The sequence below is a fragment of the Phascolarctos cinereus genome, unplaced genomic scaffold, assembly GCF_003287225.1.
Source record: "Phascolarctos cinereus isolate Bilbo 61053 unplaced genomic scaffold, phaCin_HiC Scaffold_4;HRSCAF=312, whole genome shotgun sequence".
In the NCBI taxonomy this organism is placed as follows: domain Eukaryota; kingdom Metazoa; phylum Chordata; class Mammalia; order Diprotodontia; family Phascolarctidae; genus Phascolarctos; species Phascolarctos cinereus.
Window position 1 is genome coordinate 685,995,815 of NW_027555847.1, and position 17,256 is coordinate 686,013,070.

Sequence of the window (17,256 nt, forward strand, 5' to 3'; positions counted from 1 at the left end):
ATCCCACCGGGCTGAAACCATTACGTGTGTCCACTGACAATGAACGAGATTAAGTCTGAATGCATAAATGAGCACCCTGATGTTCTACAGTGTGTCTGCGTGGTAGCTGCATCCCAGCTGGGATGGGCACCCCTTGTCTGGCCCCTCAGGCCTAGCTCACTGTGTTTGTGTAGCTGTAGCTCAAAAGTGGTCTCTGTAGGGCACCAAGTCAATCCTACCCACTCTGGGTGCCAGACTGTGCCAGGGCCCTAAAAAGCCACAAGGAACCAGAACTCATGCCAATATTTCACAGAGTAAGGAAAGGTAAGAAAGAAATCTGGCTGGCAGAAAACTCTGTACAGCCAAGAGGATAAAAGAAGATTCTGAATCTGAAGACAAGTGTCTTTCTATCACTAAGTTGTCAATGGAAAACGTCGTTACCAGACGGCTCTGCTTTGGGTCGTCTGTGCTCCTTCCTCACGTACACTGGCGGCAGACTGGACTCCAGAATGGGCGTAGCTTCATACATTAGACACATGACGGGATCGACGTAAATGTCACTGTCATCCTGAGGGGGAGTGGGAGGGGTCCAAAGCTGCAAAACAGTAAGATCACACTTAGTGACACGGCTGCTCGGTGCACATGCAGGACTACACTTCTCAGATACACAAAAAGAAAGCCTGTTTAACTTACTGGCATTATCTCGGTTTGCCCATCTGGACCTTCATAAACATATTCCTGTGTTAAAGACACAATTTCTTAGAGTCAGATGGTTATGGGCAACACATGGTCCATTGCTAACGGAGAAATCGCCACCGACAACTAGGCAGTTTTGCAATTCCCACATCACAGTCCATTCCAGGCAAGTTTTCTATCCACAGCTAAATCTGACAATGTGCAAAGCCACAACTACTGATAGAAAGCAAGGGCTTGGGAACCTCTCAAGCAAAGTGCATCTTCAGAATAAAACAAAAAGAGCCCTTCATGCACAGTTCATTTTTTACCTTGTAGAATTCAGGGCACATTCTAAGGCAATACTTCCTTTCAGCAAGTTCCTTTATAAAACGGTTATGGGTAGCTGCTATTTCTCTAAGGCTCAGAACAGTAAAACGATTCTCAAGATTTGTTCTTACATTTTGCACTAAAAGTCCCTTCAGTAAGTGACAAGTGAATGCAGTTTATGTGGAAAAGTATTCAAGGGATTCACAGACAGACAAGCTTGTGCCCCTACAAAAGCAAGAAAGTAAAGCATGGAAAATGGGTTCTGTCCCTGTCCAGTGCCCTGCCCAATGCACACTGGATAGATAGCCCTGGTTTACAGTGAACTTACTCTCTTAGATGCCTTAAACTCTGAAAACTTTTCAGTAGCAGATTTTATCGTCCTATAATGTAAGATATCACACATTGCATTTATGCAAGGATAGGTACCTTATTAGAGGCATCTTCCCTCGTGTAAGTCAATAACTCCTCTTCCTCCTCTAGAAACATGCTTTCTGCTTTTTCCTTCAATTCTCTCATATGACGGAGTTCCCAAATTTTCTTCACATTCTTCAATTTCCTCTATTTCAAAATTGAACAACAAGGAAGCTTTACATGTTTAGATTTTTTAAATATTCATCAGTAGAAAGTGACCGTGTCATTTGAGTCCTGATAGTCAAGCGTGGGAAGGAGAAGACCCTTGGGGACACAGTGAGACGTAAGCCCTAGACTTTAGGAAAGCAGATTTCAAAAGTTCAGAAAAGTCACAGGCATGATCTCTCGGCCTATGGCTCTAAAAGAAGAGACAGCTGAAGAGGGATGGGACTGAATGAGTTCTGACACTAATCATAAATGAATCTGACGAGGAAGAGAGTGGGAAAGCACCTAATGAGACCAATGTGACTACACACGGAAGGAAGCTCCCTGGGCAGCTCAGAGTTGGTATACAGATGCTGGAATGAGAAAGACATACAAAAGGCTGATGGAGAGCTATAACAATATACTCTTAGGAAAACTGAAACCCAGGATAAGCTGAGACTTGGGATAATGACTAAGGAAAAGAAAAGGGCACTCTGGGATGTCTGGAACAGGAAGAACAGGGAAGGAACAGGTCACTTCCTCGTGTGCAAAGTGTGTCATCAAAGGACAATGAAGTTAAACTTCCTCATTACCTTTTGCTTACACCTTCTTTACTAAGTTAGACAAGGCCTTTAAACTGGAAAATATAAAACAAACATGGATGGTTAAAAGAAAGCAAAGCCCAGGATGGATGAAAATGTAGTAAGAAAACCCCCAGCAGTACATTAAATGAGCAGAATTAAATAAGCCCTGGCCCAAATGAATGATAAATCAGGATGGGAAAAGAATCTGCAGATGAAATCACTGTAGTGAAGGAATTGTGGAGATGAGAACAAGAAGGATATGGAGACAAGGTCTGATTTTCAGAAAGAAAAGGGAAATCGTGCAAACTACAGACCAGTTACATTCACCACCAATCTATGACAACATTTTAGAAGAGATTATCAAAAGATGTTTTGTGAGCTCTTAGAATGAGAAATGATGAGAACAATAAGCCAACATAGTTTCATTAACTATAAGCCAATCCATGCTAAGATTTTCTTTTTTATGTAAGAAATTTCTGCTACTAATGAAATCACAGGCTTGGCCCAAATAATAATAATGGTAATATGAATAACATGGATGACACAAGGAAATGACAGTAGTAGTGAAATACATCACTGCAGGCTGTGAATATTTAGTGCCAACCAAATACCTCCCAAAACCTCATGACTAGAATTATAGAGGCAACTAGGTGGTCCAGTAGACAGAGTGCCAGGCCAAGAGTCAGGAAGACTTGAATTCAAATCCATCCTCAGATATTTAATAATTGTGTGACCTTGGGCAAGTCACCTGACTTCTCTGTTCGTCTAGATTGTTGTGAGGATCAAATGAGATAATATTTGTGAAGTGCTTAGCACAGTTCCTGGCACGTAACAGGCACTACAGAAATCCTCCTTCTCTTCCCCTTCTCTTACACCCCAGAAGCTCATAATCTTCCACGGACCAACTGATGATAAATACCCTGTGCTCCAAATACAGTCTTCACAATCTTTGGGAGAGCTCTACTAATCAACAATCCTAGAACAGGCTCGTTATCACAGGCTGGACCATTGTCCACAACTGCCCAGGCAAACCACCAGTCCATAAAACTTGTGAACAAACATACCAAGTACTAACAATCTCCAAAGGACACGGAATAAAAAAAAAAACCTTTCACAACACAGACACCTAGCAGAGAAGACCCAAACTACCTAAAACCAGGACGAGGTGCAAGTCATCGCTGTGGTCCTGTCTGCCACTCAAGCTGTATCGAGAGTACTTTCAAGGAACCTACAGAGAAGAAGCTTGCATCCTACTACCTTTATCGAACCAGGAGATCTTTTATCCACCCATGCAATAGTCTGTAGAATATTAATTATTTAAAAATATTGGCAGGCTCAGTGACCAGTTCTGGAACCATTTCTATCCGAACTCCATCAAAGCAGATGAGAACAAGATGAGGATGAGGGTAAGGAGGAGGGCAGCTGATATGTTTGTATCACTTTGATGTTTACAAAGTAGATGCTATTATCTCATTTGATTATCACACCACCTTGTAAGATAGGTACTCCAAATGTCAGAGCCTCCTTGTCCCATATGTGGGGAATGAGGTTCAGAGTTTAAATGACTCAGCCTTGTTCAGAAAGCCATTAAGGGTCAGAAGTTCGATTTGGACCTGGCACTCTCTAGACTCCAAGCCCAGCATTCTTCCCACTGCACCATGAGATCAATGTAAAGTCCAGAGGTTAGTTCCAAAAATAAAACAAAATAAACCAAACCAATTGTATGAGGACCAGATACAAAACGAATGGCTTAAAGACAGCTCATCTGAAGAAGACTTAAGGTTTTAGTTGACCACAGACTTGATATGAATCAAATATATGATAGGCCCGACCCTAAAAATCTAGCCTGATCATCGACCCTAGTATAAGAAGAAGAGTGCCTAGACCCAAGGGAGAGATGGTATCATTCTGTTCTACACTGCTCAAACTACACATGGGGAAATGCGTTCAGGTCTCAGCACCAGATCCAGAGGAGGATGAAAGACTCTCAGGAGCCACTGAAGACACTGACATGCTTTGCCCAAAGAATAAGTTGTTGGAGGGCACAAGAGCAGTCTTCTGATATTTGAAGACAAATTGCTCCAGGGGACAGAACCAGGGCCAATGAGCGGAAGACAGGGGGAGGCAGGTTTTAAATTAATTAAAGGAAGAACTTTCTAATATTTAGGAGTGTCCAATAATGGAACGGGTTGCCTTGTAAGATAGTGAGTCCCTGTGGCTGAAACGCTAGAGAAGATTCTCCCACAGATATTGTAAAGGAATTCCTGTTTCTGATTATAGGTTACATGAGACATGTAAGATTCCTTTCAACTCCAGGATTTTCTTATTCTAATATAACTTTCTATTAATTAACAAATACAACAATAATCATTTAGTGAAACTTCCTTATAGGTGGTGTAGTGGATAGAACACTGGGCCTGGAATCAGGAAGACCTGAGTTCAAATCCAGCCTCAGACACATAATAGCTGTGTTACCCTGGGCAAGTCACTTAACTGCTGTCTGCCTCAACTTCCTCATCTGTAAAATGGAGATCAAAATAGTACCTACCTCCCAGGGTTGTTGTGAGGATCAAATGAGATCATATTTGTAAAAAGTGCTCAGTTACAGTGCCTGGCACAAAGAAAGTGCTTAATCACTGCTTGTTCCCTCCCTTTCCCTCATAGGATTTAGAGCTGGATAGGACCTTACAAGTCATCTAGCCCAGGGCCTTAATTTTACAGATAAGGGAACTGAGACTCAGACAGGTTGTACAAGTCACAGTAGCAAAGTCAAGATTCAGACCAGGTCCACTAACTCTGGATTCAGTGTTCTTCCCACTATCACACGAGGATTTATTTGAACCAGAACAGACCTCAGAAATCATCTAATCCAATTTCATCTATAGGTTTACTGGGGTCAACAAGCATTTCTTAAGCATTCAGTATGTGCCGAGCACTACCCCCGCGTCATGTAGTTTGTTTAGGTGAACCCAGAGTGCGCTTCAGGTATCTGACTTTTCTTCCAATGTTCTTTCCATGGGACCATATCATACTTCTGCACAGTCAATAGAAAAAGCAAACTACATGGGTACAATTATAAAAATGTCCATGTGTTTTATGGAATCCATCTCATTTCTGTCTAAAGTTTAGGAACTCTGCTAAATGGGGCAATAAGTAGTCATTGAGAGCATAAGTAATGAACAGTGAATACAAGGCTAGCCTTGGAGTCAGAAAGACAAGGGTTCAAGTATTGCCTCGCTACATGGCCACAGGCAAGTCATTTAACTTACAGCTGCCCCAAGACAACGTTCTGATACGACCAGTCACAGTCACGTTTCCCGTCTCCGCTGGTGGAGGGACATTTCCCACACCAGGAAATCCTTACATGGATGAAAGTCACAGGTCCAAATCAAAAAAGGGAAAAAGAAACTGATGAAGTTTCCATAAAGTCCTTTAAACTTCTTAGTTGTGACACTTTATGTTAATTATATGACCTTGTAACACTTTAACTCTACAACTATGAAGCCCAAGTCAAAAGAGTAAGTCAATGCCCATGACTACCTTACTGGTTATTTTGTGCCAATGAAAGTATACAAAAATGGGAAAACAAAACAACAAATACCTAAACCAAGTACCCACTGGGGTCTTCATACAACTCAGACCCTCAGAATTCAGAATTCATTCATAACGAAGGCCTACCTCTATTATTCTTTGTCCACTCTCATCACCAGAAACGTGGAAGAGCTCCAGATAATTCAATGCATATTTCTCTATGGGAGTAAGCTATTTGAAAAATATTTTAAAGTTCAGTTACTACCAAGTTCTTTTAAAAAAATATTTGAGCCAATTTTATTGTGCTTTCTGAAGAACACAAACACTACTCTAAATAAGATATAACGCTGGAAGAGACTTGGAGGGTTTCACTAGCCCATTCCTCTGCCTTCAGGCAGATCTCTATACTTTAACTCTGATCAGCTGACAAGTATTTAATTCACATAATGGATCACGACTAATCTTTTTTTTAATGCTTCTAGCAAAATGCAGCATTTCTGAATATATCAATCAGCTGTCCCCTTACTGTTATAAGCATGAACGATTTATGAGAGAAAATATGTACTTGGTCAACAACGGCAAATAATTCTTCCCTCTGTGAAGGCTCTTCTTCACATTTTAAGTCATCCAGGTCTGAGATGAAAGTCGTGGGGAGAGATTCCATGTCAGTCATTCTTACTTCCTCTGCGTGCTTGACTGGCTCTTCTTCGTCCTCTTGTTCAATGCTGTTCAAAGCCTTTTAAAACAAAAGGTTTGGGAAAAGGAAGATTTAAACCCAAGTTTTTGAATCCTTTAGCCTGTTTTCAGACTCAACCATCATTTGACTAGAGAAAATGGAAGGCTCTGATTTCAATAAATGACCAGATCAGTTGCCTCTCTAAAAAGATTACTATATAGTTTTTATCGCCTGTTGAACCAACAACAGTGGGGTAACTTCTAGAATCATATATTAAAAAATAGAATTTCCAACAATTCATTTATTTCTCACATTCTGATTTTTGATATTCAATTAATACTACATTGAAGGTTTATTATAGACAGACTACTGAAAAAAAAGGCTATATGCATCAGAGAGAAACCCAAACGTACATATCAAAATATAGCTACATTAAATCTTGTCTAAAATATATTAGTGCTTCTATCAGATAGAAAATATTTTAGTTTTTCTAAATACCTAAATATTGAAAAGTTAAAAATAACTCTAAGAAAAGGAGGGACTAGAAAGCTGAAATTCATTAGGAATAAAAATACATATTTTGTGGGATTTTTTAAAAGGTTTGCTTTCTGGGGGGAAAAGTAAATTTGGTATAAAATCTAAGTCAAAATAATGTTAAGTTTTGGAACATTAAGTATAAAATTAAAAGCCAAAGCAAACTTCCCATTTTTATCTTATTCCATTGACTCATTTCTCCCATTTCTGCCACTATTTCTTACCTCTATAAAAGGTTTCGCAACCTTGGGGGCAATTGTTTCAGCCACAGGAGGTTCCTGAGAGAGAAGAACAAATTCCTCAGCTTTCACTCGGAAGCCAGTATCATCCATAGGAGAATGGACCTCAAAGAGTTCCTGGATAGTTTGCTGGGAGGAAAAGAAAAAATGGTACGGTTAACTGTCAGCATAATTCTTCTGTTGGCAATGATTTGAATCTGACATTTCATTAGCATTCATTTAAGAACATCTAAACCTCCTAAAAGGGAATATTTAACATTAAGGAAATGTTGTCTCCGAAACTTCTGTCCTTCAAAGTAGAAGTTAGAGGTCTTCAGGAAAGCAGAAAAGGCTGAGAGATCCTCAAGTTCAATACACCCCTTTTACAGATGAGGCTCAGGAGGGTAAAGTGACCCAGAATCACACAGCTATCAAGGATGAGTGACAGTTCCAGGCCAGGTCTGCAGGCTTCCAGTCAGACCTTCTTTCACTACATCAGGGTTCTCACCCTGAAAATTACCACATGTGCTTTGGGAAGCTTCTCTCCTTGGTCTACTCAAGGTATGCTGCCTCTCCTTCTTTAACAGAACATAGGGGGATAATAACCAAGAGGATAAAAGTCCACTTTTAAGAAGAAACTTCTCACCCCATATGTAGTTTATAACAAGCCAGAACAAATATTTGTTTTCTCTTACTTTCAGAGCTTTGGGGAGAAATTACAGAGGCCAGGGGAGGGAGGAAAGGGCTTAGACCTGTGATTTCATCAGTATAGGAAAATGCTCCAGTGGGACCTTCCTCTACTGATGCAGGCTGTGGTCTCAGAGACATGGCTGGGACACTGAAAGGTTCAATGATCTGTCCATGGTCACAGAGTAATGGCAATGCTCCCACCACCCAAGTGCTCTCTCCAGCAATGCAGATGGAAAGCCAGTCTGGCCTGCCCCCATTAGGTGATCTTGTCCACGTCCTCCCATAAGCTCACCACAAGGGGACCACCCAATGTCCTGCAGGCCAGTCTTCCTCAAGTTCTCCCAACACAGCAAGCATCCTAGTTGACTGTCAGTTGTCCTTCCCTCTCCCCAGTGACCACCTATCTTTTTTTCTATAATATTTCTTTGATGACATCCTTTACGCAGGTTCGTTGTAGTGCCTTGCTATATACTGCAGCCTGACTCTACCCGCCTTGCCCCTTCCATTGTCTCCAGTGTAATGCTAATTTTTAATCTTCAGACACTTTGGTATCCATGACTACAGGCATATATCACTACCAGAAAAATACTGGTAATTGAAAGAGAGGAGAAATTCTGGGTAATTTAAGGAACTCTGAAATTTCCTGAAGGCAATTTGGCCTACTCTTCTCCTCCTGTTTAATCATGTGCCCAACTCACTCTGTGTGTGTGTGTGTGTGTGTGTATACTTTGCCTTATGTAATACTTGCTATTTCTCTCTCTCTTTCTTTCTTTCTTTCTTTCCTTCTTTCTTTTCTTTCTTTCTTTCTTTCATTCTTTCTTGGTGAGGCAATCGGGGTTGAGTGACTTGCCCAGGGTCATACAGCCAGTAAGGGTCAAGTGTCTGAGGCCAGATTTGAACTCAGGTTCTCCTGACTCCAAGGCTGGACCTCTATAAACTGCACCACCTAGTTGCTCCTGTTGCTTTATCTCTCAAGGAGTATTAGATAATTCTGATCTGTGTAGGAGGAACTCCTTGTTGAAAAAGAGCTGTTAGGCAGTATTCTGTTCTACTGATCAAATACTTATAATTAACAAACAATAAACACAAGAGTATCTTGTATTCTCTACATCTTTCAATCAACTGTGTGATGGCAAAGATGTAGTCTACTGTGGAATATCATTAGCTAAAATCTGTTTGCTCCCTACTAATGCCTTCACCTAAGATGCCATCAATGCATCTGTAGACAATTCTCATAAACATTTCATCTAGATGGGAGATCAGGAATATAGATCAGTAGTGGTGGATGTTCCTTCAGCTGCCTTTTTTCTGTATTATGAAGGTCCAAGATTTTTTCACACCTTTGGTCTTCTCCTCCTTCAGAGAGCCTGAGAACTGATCCCTCAACACTGTCACAATTGCATAGCCCTCAGCAAGGATCTCCATGACTAAGCCAGCTGCTTTTCACTTCTTTGGTCTCTTCTGCACCATTTCTATCTCCTCTATAAGCACATGCAGGTCTATAAAAGCTAACAGTCCAAGTGTTATGGATTCACTGTCTTTGATAATGGAAAGAATTTGTTTTAGAAATCTTTGCAGATCTTTTCCATTTTAATTCTGTTTGCTGTCCTTCCGTTTTCATACTTCAAGGCCCTTGGGATGATTCTGCACAATAACCAAGCTTTCTTTCAACTGATTTTGCCCTCCATTCCTGCTTTCTGTTTCATGAGGCAATACTGCTCAGTCTTCTATCATCTCGCTTTTTTTTTTTTGCTTTTTTTTTTTTTGGTGAGGGGGTGAGGCGATTGGGGTTAAGTGACTTGCCCAAGGTCACACAGCTAGTAAATGTTTAGTGTCTGAGGCTGGATTTGAACTCAGGTCCTCCTAACTCCAAGGCCACAGCTCTATTCACTGCACCACCTAGCTGCCCCTATCATCTTTCTCTAGAATACATATCATCATATGTCATCTCTTCTCTTTAGAATATAAACACGAATGAGTTTTTATTCTAAAGTGATATTGTGCTTATCTTCCATAATTTTCCACATGGCAAGTAAATCAAATGTTTGCTGATTAAGTCATTTTTAGATTCTTTTGGTCTCCTTGTTATGGGAATTCATTTACATCAGTTAGATTTCTGTATGAAATTATTGTAGTTGTTGTAGTTGTCCTTTCTTCCATTCTTATTCCATTTCCTACCCTCAACAACTCATTTAAATAGGTCAGGACAGAGTCGTTTTCATTACATGTTATATCGTCATGTTTTTATTCTTTCCTCTAGCTAATTTTGGTCTTTGCTACATCAAGTCTGGGGTCTGAACAGACACAGATAAATGATGTGAGTATTACCAGTAACAAGTTATTCTATCAATAACAAATTACTTCTTTATGTTAAAATATGACCAATTTCCTTTTTCATGAGATTACTCGTTGCATACTAAGTCCAATGCCTTTCAATTCTTTTCTCAAAGAAAGTAGCATCTCATGATGTATAGACATGAAACTTTTCTGTAGTCCACAAGTCTCTGACCTCTCTCACTCCTTATTCCTGATGAACATTTTCTAATATAGTTCTTACTATCCACACTTATTCCCACATTTGCATTTCAGTCACTGAATATCATAGTGAGATTGACGTGAGTCATTTCCTTCCAAAGTATGTCCAGCTGCTCAGGTAGGTCATACAATTTAGTGCACCAAGAGCTAGATTTAAGTGTAGACACAATCTAAAATTCCTAATGAGGAATTACTTCAGAAACACACCCTTCCTGTTTTACCAAAAGTTAAATACCTGAGTTAAGAATGCCATGGTATAGTCATTTCCTTGAGCTGCTACTTCTCTAATTAAATCTTTGGTACCATTCTTCAACAGCTTTTCTTCTACAGAATTACCACTTACAAGCCTAGAGAAAATACCAGATACAAAATTAAACATTAGCGCTTTCATGTCAATTCATATATTTCAAAACTAAATTAATAATATTCTTAACTCATAACTTGGAGTCATATGTATATCCCCTCAATCTAGCACAATGTCTGGCACAAAGCAGCAACTAATAAATGCTTGTAGGATTAAGAATGTTTTTTACTGATAAAAGAAATCTATATTAAATTCTCCTTATTTTAGACATACTTCAAATAAGCCATCTGAAAGATTAAATAAAGCAGAAATAAACAGGCAAACCACTCTACTTAAAAATAACTTTTTTGTTCAACTCTTTATTTTCAATTCATAAATTTATTAAATGCCTACTACGTGCAATTCATTGTCTAGGTACCTAGATACTGATTCTGTCTTTAAATTATTTGTTCTGTAAAGAAAGATCATGTGTGACCCTTCACAAAAACCCATCAACATCTATTAAAATTAGAAAACAATGACCTGAGTAGATTGTTTTACCATTATTTATAAGCCACTACTGAAAAGAAAACAACAAAATTTCACATATTTCACTTTTGAAAATGATAAATACAGTCATTTTTCAACAACCATACCCTAGAACCATTGGTTCAGTTATACTGAACATCAATCAAAACATACTAGCTTTGTACATATGCCAATGGATCTGTGATCTCATCAATGTGTGCACTCCCTTCAGTGTTGCAAATTACAACCCCTTAATGCCTGCCCAGCTTGTATGAATACTGCCAATTTTCCCCTGTAAGTGTTCCACAGGAGATCTAATCAACATGCTGGGTGGCCTTCCTCAAGTTCTCCAGATATTACAAAGATATCAATACTCAATTTCAATCCTTAAAAAACCTCCACCAAGACCATCCCATCCCATCAAACTTTTGTCCTACACAGTCCCCACTCTTTTTGAGCCAAACTCCTAGAAAGAGCCATCTAAATTCATTGTCATTGCCCCCACTTTCTCTCTTTTCACTCACTCCAGCCCTTTTCAATCTGGCTTGACCTCCACACTTGGTTGAAAGTGCTCTCTCCAACATTACCTGTGATGTCTCAATTGCCAAATCTGATAATCTTTTCTTAGTCTTCATCTTTCTCAACCATCTACTGCATTTGACACTGTTGACCACCCTCTCCTCCCAGATACTCTCTCTTCTCTGGGCTTTTTGGGAACCAAAACTCCCTGGGTTTTCCTCCTACCCATCTAACCGCTTCTCGGTTTCCTTTGCTCATTCATCATCCACATCACAGTCCCTAACTGTGGTTGTCCTAGGCCCTTTGTTCTTTTCTCTCTACACTCTCTTAGGGACTTCATCAATTCCCATGGATTTAACTGTTCTCTTTCTGTCAATGACTCCCAGATCTATACATCCAACACCAGTCTCTTCCCTAAGCTTCAATCTCACATTATGACTCGCCTATTAGACACTCAAACTAGATGCACTAAAGACATCTCAAACTCAACCTGTCCAAAACTGAATTCATTATCTTTCCCCAAAAAACCACCCGTCTCTCAGACTTCTCTAATTCTGCTGAAGTAATTCAACAGAAGTACTTCATAGTTACAACAATGTTCTTCTATTTTCCCAGATTTGTAACCTTGGTTTTTTCCTGTCAGCTCCTCCCTACTTCTCACCTCACATAGCTAATCTGTTGCCACATCTTGCCATTTCTCTCTCCACCACTTCTCTTGCATCTGATACCTTCTCTCTAGTCACAGATGCCTCCTTCACTTAGATCTTTACCATAGCCTCCCTGCCTCAAGTTTCTCCCCACTTCAGGCCATCTTCCACAATGCTGCCAAAGTAATTTTCTTTAAGCACAGATCTGACTGTGGCACTTCCCTACTCAATAAACTCCTGAGATTCCTATTGCCTCTAGAATCAAATATAAATTCTGTTTAGTTTTTAAAGCCATTCACAGACTGGCTCCAACCTATCTCTCCAGCTTCACTGGACACGACTCCTCTTCCCACCCTCTGAGATGGAGCCAGACTAACCTTCTCTCAGTTCCTCAAACATGAAACTTCATCTCCAGTTTCTGTGCATTTGCACTGGCAGTCTCCTGCTCCCACCATACACTCCCCTCCTCATTTTCACCTCAAAGAATCCCCCTCTTCAAGAGAGTCATGCTCAAGCATGACTGTCTAGATGAAGCCTTTCATTATCCTTTCAACTGCTGCTATCCTCTCTAATTAACCTGTATTTAACTAGTTTTATTTATATTTATCCTTTTTATTCATTCTGTGCATATTTATATGTTATTGCCATCTCCTCTATTAGAATGTAAGCTCTTTGAGAAAAGGAATTTTTTCATTCACTGTAATTGCATCCTTGTCCATAGTACAGTGCCTAGTACAGAATACTAAGTGTTTAATAAATACTTGAGTGACTGATTGAATTTTTGGGGACTATGGTGTTCCATGATTCACAGCAACATAGCATCACTGGCACAATATTGTCATTTATAAAATAAGCCTTCCTTTCAGGGGAAAGCTTAGGGTCACTAAAAGAACTTGGCAATTTCCCAAAGGCAACCCAGCTCTTAATCAATTCTAGACGTCACTCACTGGGCACTGACGGTGCCTGCACAATGTGTGTGTGTGTGTGTGTGTGTGTGTGTGTGTGTACTGATAGATGAGCTTTTTCTGCTTCCTACCATACTGCACATCACTGTCTGGACAACATGCCTTCTTCCCCACGACTTTTCCAGTGTGGGCAATTAGGCCAAACTTTTTTGAGTGTTTACTCAGATGGGGCCAAATGAAATCAACACAATGTTATCTCAAAAAAGAAAGGTCTACAAGACCTCATCGCCTATCCCTCTTTCACTCTGATTTTGTGCTGGATCTCCTCCATGACAGTAATGAATACCTTCAGCAAATAAACATCTCCTTGTTTATTACTTATTGGATATAATAAAAGAGGCTTGTAGAAAAATGAATCTTTTGTCAAACGTTTCAAAGAACACTGAATAATGTTGATGTATGCATAGGTTGGAAGAGTCTTTAAAATGTCATTTTCCTCTACTCAGTTAAATACTTTTTATGGTCAACAACCAATAAACATAGTGAAACCTGATGTTTACTACACTTTCCAGTCAATTATATGATGGTAAAGACACGGTATACTGTGGCATGGCACTTGAGAAAGCCTGACTCTTCTCTTCTTAAATCATCACAAAGTATACCCTCAATGTATATATAGTCTCAAAAAATTTTATATGAATGGGAAAGCAGATATGTGGGTTGATTGTTGAGGTTCCCTCAGTCACCATTTTTTTTCTGTCAATAAAGTGTGATATTCTTTTTCCATACCTTCAGTATCTTTCCCTCTTTCAGATACCCTGAGAACTGCTCCTTCAATTCCTAGAAACTATGAAAGCTCCAACACATACTTCCTCTGTGTATATGTATATTTATTGCAGTCTAGTTGCTTTTCTCATTTTTGTTTTCATCAGGTTATTTCAACTTCCCCATAAGTACATCCAAGATCAAATATACTGGCTCCACCTTCCTTTATGGTGAAAAGTGTTTGGTGTTAAAAAAAAATTTTTTTTGCAGACCTTTTTCTTCTTCATTTGTTTGCTGTCATTCTTGAAATTTAAATCAATTCATCAATCATTCATTTAGCAATTATTATGGTCCAAGTACTGAGCTAGGTACTTGGGACACAAAGACAGAAATGAAACACTCCCTGACCTCAAGGAATTTACAATCTAATGGTAGAAACAACATATACAATAATAAGTTCCTACAAAATGTATACAAAACAGAAAGTAATTTCAGAGGACAGAAAAAGAGAGTTATTAATTACTAGGGAAATCAGGAAGGTCCTCTAATAGCAGGTGGCACAAAAATGAGGTTTGAAGGGAGTTTGGGAGTCCAAGAGGCAGAGGTAAATGAAAAGGCACAGAACCAGGAAAGAGACTGTAGTATAACTTTCCAGTGAGCAAGTCTGGCTAGAATGCACTCTAGGGCAGGGAGGAAGTCGAGTAGTAGGTGGTCAATCTGGAAAGATTAGTTGAAGATAGATCAGAGGGTCTTTAAATTCCAAGAGGTAAAGGGAAGCACCAATGGCTAGATCTATGATTTAGAAACAGAAAACTGGAAGCTTTGTGGGGCAGATTGGAGAAAGGCAAAGCTAAATACAGGGAAACCAACAGAAAGTTACTGCAGTAGTTCAGGTGAGTGGCAATAAAAGACTGAATTAGAGATTGTAGTATGGGCGGAAAGAAGAGTACAGATATAAGAGGTTGTGCAGAAGTAGAACCAACAAGATTTGGTGCACTGAATATGCACGGCAGAGAAAAAGATAAAGACGAAGATGAGTGACAGGCCACAAACTTGGGTGACTGCAAGGATAGCAGTGCCTTGATCAGAAGGAGGGGTAGATTCAGGGGAATGATGATGAGTTCTGCTCTGGGAATGCTGAATTTGATATGCCTATGAAGATAGAAAGGTAGAGACACCTAGCAGGAAAGAGATGTGGGACTGGATATGAAGATCTGGGAGTCATGCGCATAGAGGTGATGGGTGAAGCCATGAGAACCAATAAGGTCACCAAGAAAATATAAAGGGAGAAGAAAAGACCAAGGGTATAGCTCTGAGGTACTTTCAATTTCATTCTTAAATGTCTTTTTTTACTGGACAATCAGTACTACTGTTTCCTTCCTTTACTCACAGATTAATGTTTTTCTACCTTTGTTTAATTCTGGGCCCAATTCATTGTCTATTTACAAAGTTTAAGTAAGCTGGATTACCTTTAGAAATCACAAAGTTCAGGGGGGCAGCTAGGTGGCACAGTAGATAGAGCTCTGGCCTTGGAGTTGAGGACCTGAGTTGAAATCTGGCCTCAGACCCCTAACACTTACTAGCTGTGTTACCCTGGGCACGTCACTTAATGAATGGAAGGAAGGAAGGAAGGAAGGAAGGAAGGAAGGAAGGAAGGAAGGAAGGAAGGAAGGAAGGAAGGAAGGAAGGAAGGAAGGAAGTTCTTTCACTGACCCCAAATTTCCACACGAAACCAAGAACCATGTATTCTGGTGTACTGTATTACTGCAAGTCAGAAACCCTACAGACCACAAAGAATTAAAAATCATTATCACTCAAGGCCAATAGAACAGCATGGGGTGGCTATGAACAGGCTACAACACACATAAATAGAAATTACAAAGGAATAAAAGATGTCATCAAAGAAATCAATGCTCAAAAAAGATGGGCTGACCATGTGGTGAGAGCAAGGGAAAACTGACAGCCCATATGCTCGACTCAAACGATGTCAAGAAGAAGTGAGGAAGGCCACCAGCACATTAGATAGAAGCCCACCCTCTATGGTGAATGAAAGGGAAGACAGAGACAAGAGTCACACAAGATGGGCAGGCATGGTGAGGTTCCATCTGCATTGCTGAAGGGAATAACCATATCAATGATATCACAGATAAACTTTAGTACAGTAAGTTGTCACTTATTACTTTTTTATGTGTATTATCAACTCCTAATTTTAAACTGAAAAAGAAAATATGGAAAAGCAGTTCTATGCAACCTGTATATGTGGATATCCTTGCATCTCCCAATTCGATCACACCATTCTTGAGCCTTTGCGTCCATCACTGGATTTAAGTCATTGTCATAAAACACAACTGTGTCAGCTTCTACAAGATTTACACCTGTAGAGCGACTGTGGGTAGAAAGAATGGCACAAAATATCCGCTTGTCTCTGTTGAAACTCTTCATCAGTTCCTAAATAATGAAAAAGTTCATTAGTATTGATTCTATTAATAATAAAAAAAGTTGGCTTAAATATGGTCTAAAAATGTAGATAAGAAGACCCTCTCAAACTTTTCAAATGTAAAATAATTCTTAAGACACGTAGGGTTGTATACTGATTTCCTGTCCAAGATTTAGGGTATTAAATACCTAACCCTCCAAGTCAGACCTTCCACCTGGCTCCTTAACAGCCTTCTTCTTCTAATCCTCACATCAAGGCAGCATGTCAAAAGAGGTTAGTGGCCAAGAACAAATGGTGAGAGGTGGGAGCAAACAAGGAATGAGTTGGGGGCCCAATTTTTCCAACATGGGACATACATACATTGAGACTTCAGAAGGGAAAATGTTCTGATGTCCTTTGGTTTGCTCTCTTCAAAATTTCTTGCCTTTGCTCTTCTCCAAGCCTATATCTCTCCTCCTTTCTGGCAATTATCTGCCCAATTTTTCCCAGCTATTATCAGTAGTCAAGTAATGCTGCTGGGCACTCAGCAGTATAGCATAATATATACAATACTTCAGAGACTGGTAGTTTCACTGGTGTAGATGTTCCCTCCACCAAAACAGACTGCAACACCTCTATAATTAGTCAAGTTGAGTCTCACCTGAGGGCCAACCTAGTTCTCTGCATTTCTGAACTTAGCTACCAGTGACCTCCATTCTGTTAAGGAGGAATGGACTGGAAGCCTCATGAGCCTGGTAGAAGCTGCCAGAGCTTGTGTTCTCCTGGGTGTAGTGCTGGAGAACGCAGGATCCCCTTCATACAACAATAAGGTTCCATAATAGGACTTCGGTGAAAGTTATATCACGTGAACATTTCCAATTTCAGATTT

The 17,256-nt window shown here is 39.8% G+C and overlaps 1 protein-coding gene across 1 annotated transcript in view; it reads right to left on the reverse strand.

Annotated features, from left to right (window-relative positions):
- Positions 1 to 17,256, reverse strand: part of EP400 (E1A binding protein p400) — a 262,063-nt gene that overhangs the window by 20,806 nt on the left and 224,001 nt on the right. Inside the window, 8 exon segments of the mRNA XM_078154252.1 lie at positions 421 to 574; positions 673 to 717; positions 1,408 to 1,539; positions 5,799 to 5,882; positions 6,217 to 6,387; positions 7,086 to 7,229; positions 10,540 to 10,651; positions 16,203 to 16,399. Of these exon segments, the coding sequence (XP_078010378.1) occupies positions 421 to 574; positions 673 to 717; positions 1,408 to 1,539; positions 5,799 to 5,882; positions 6,217 to 6,387; positions 7,086 to 7,229; positions 10,540 to 10,651; positions 16,203 to 16,399 (1,039 nt within the window).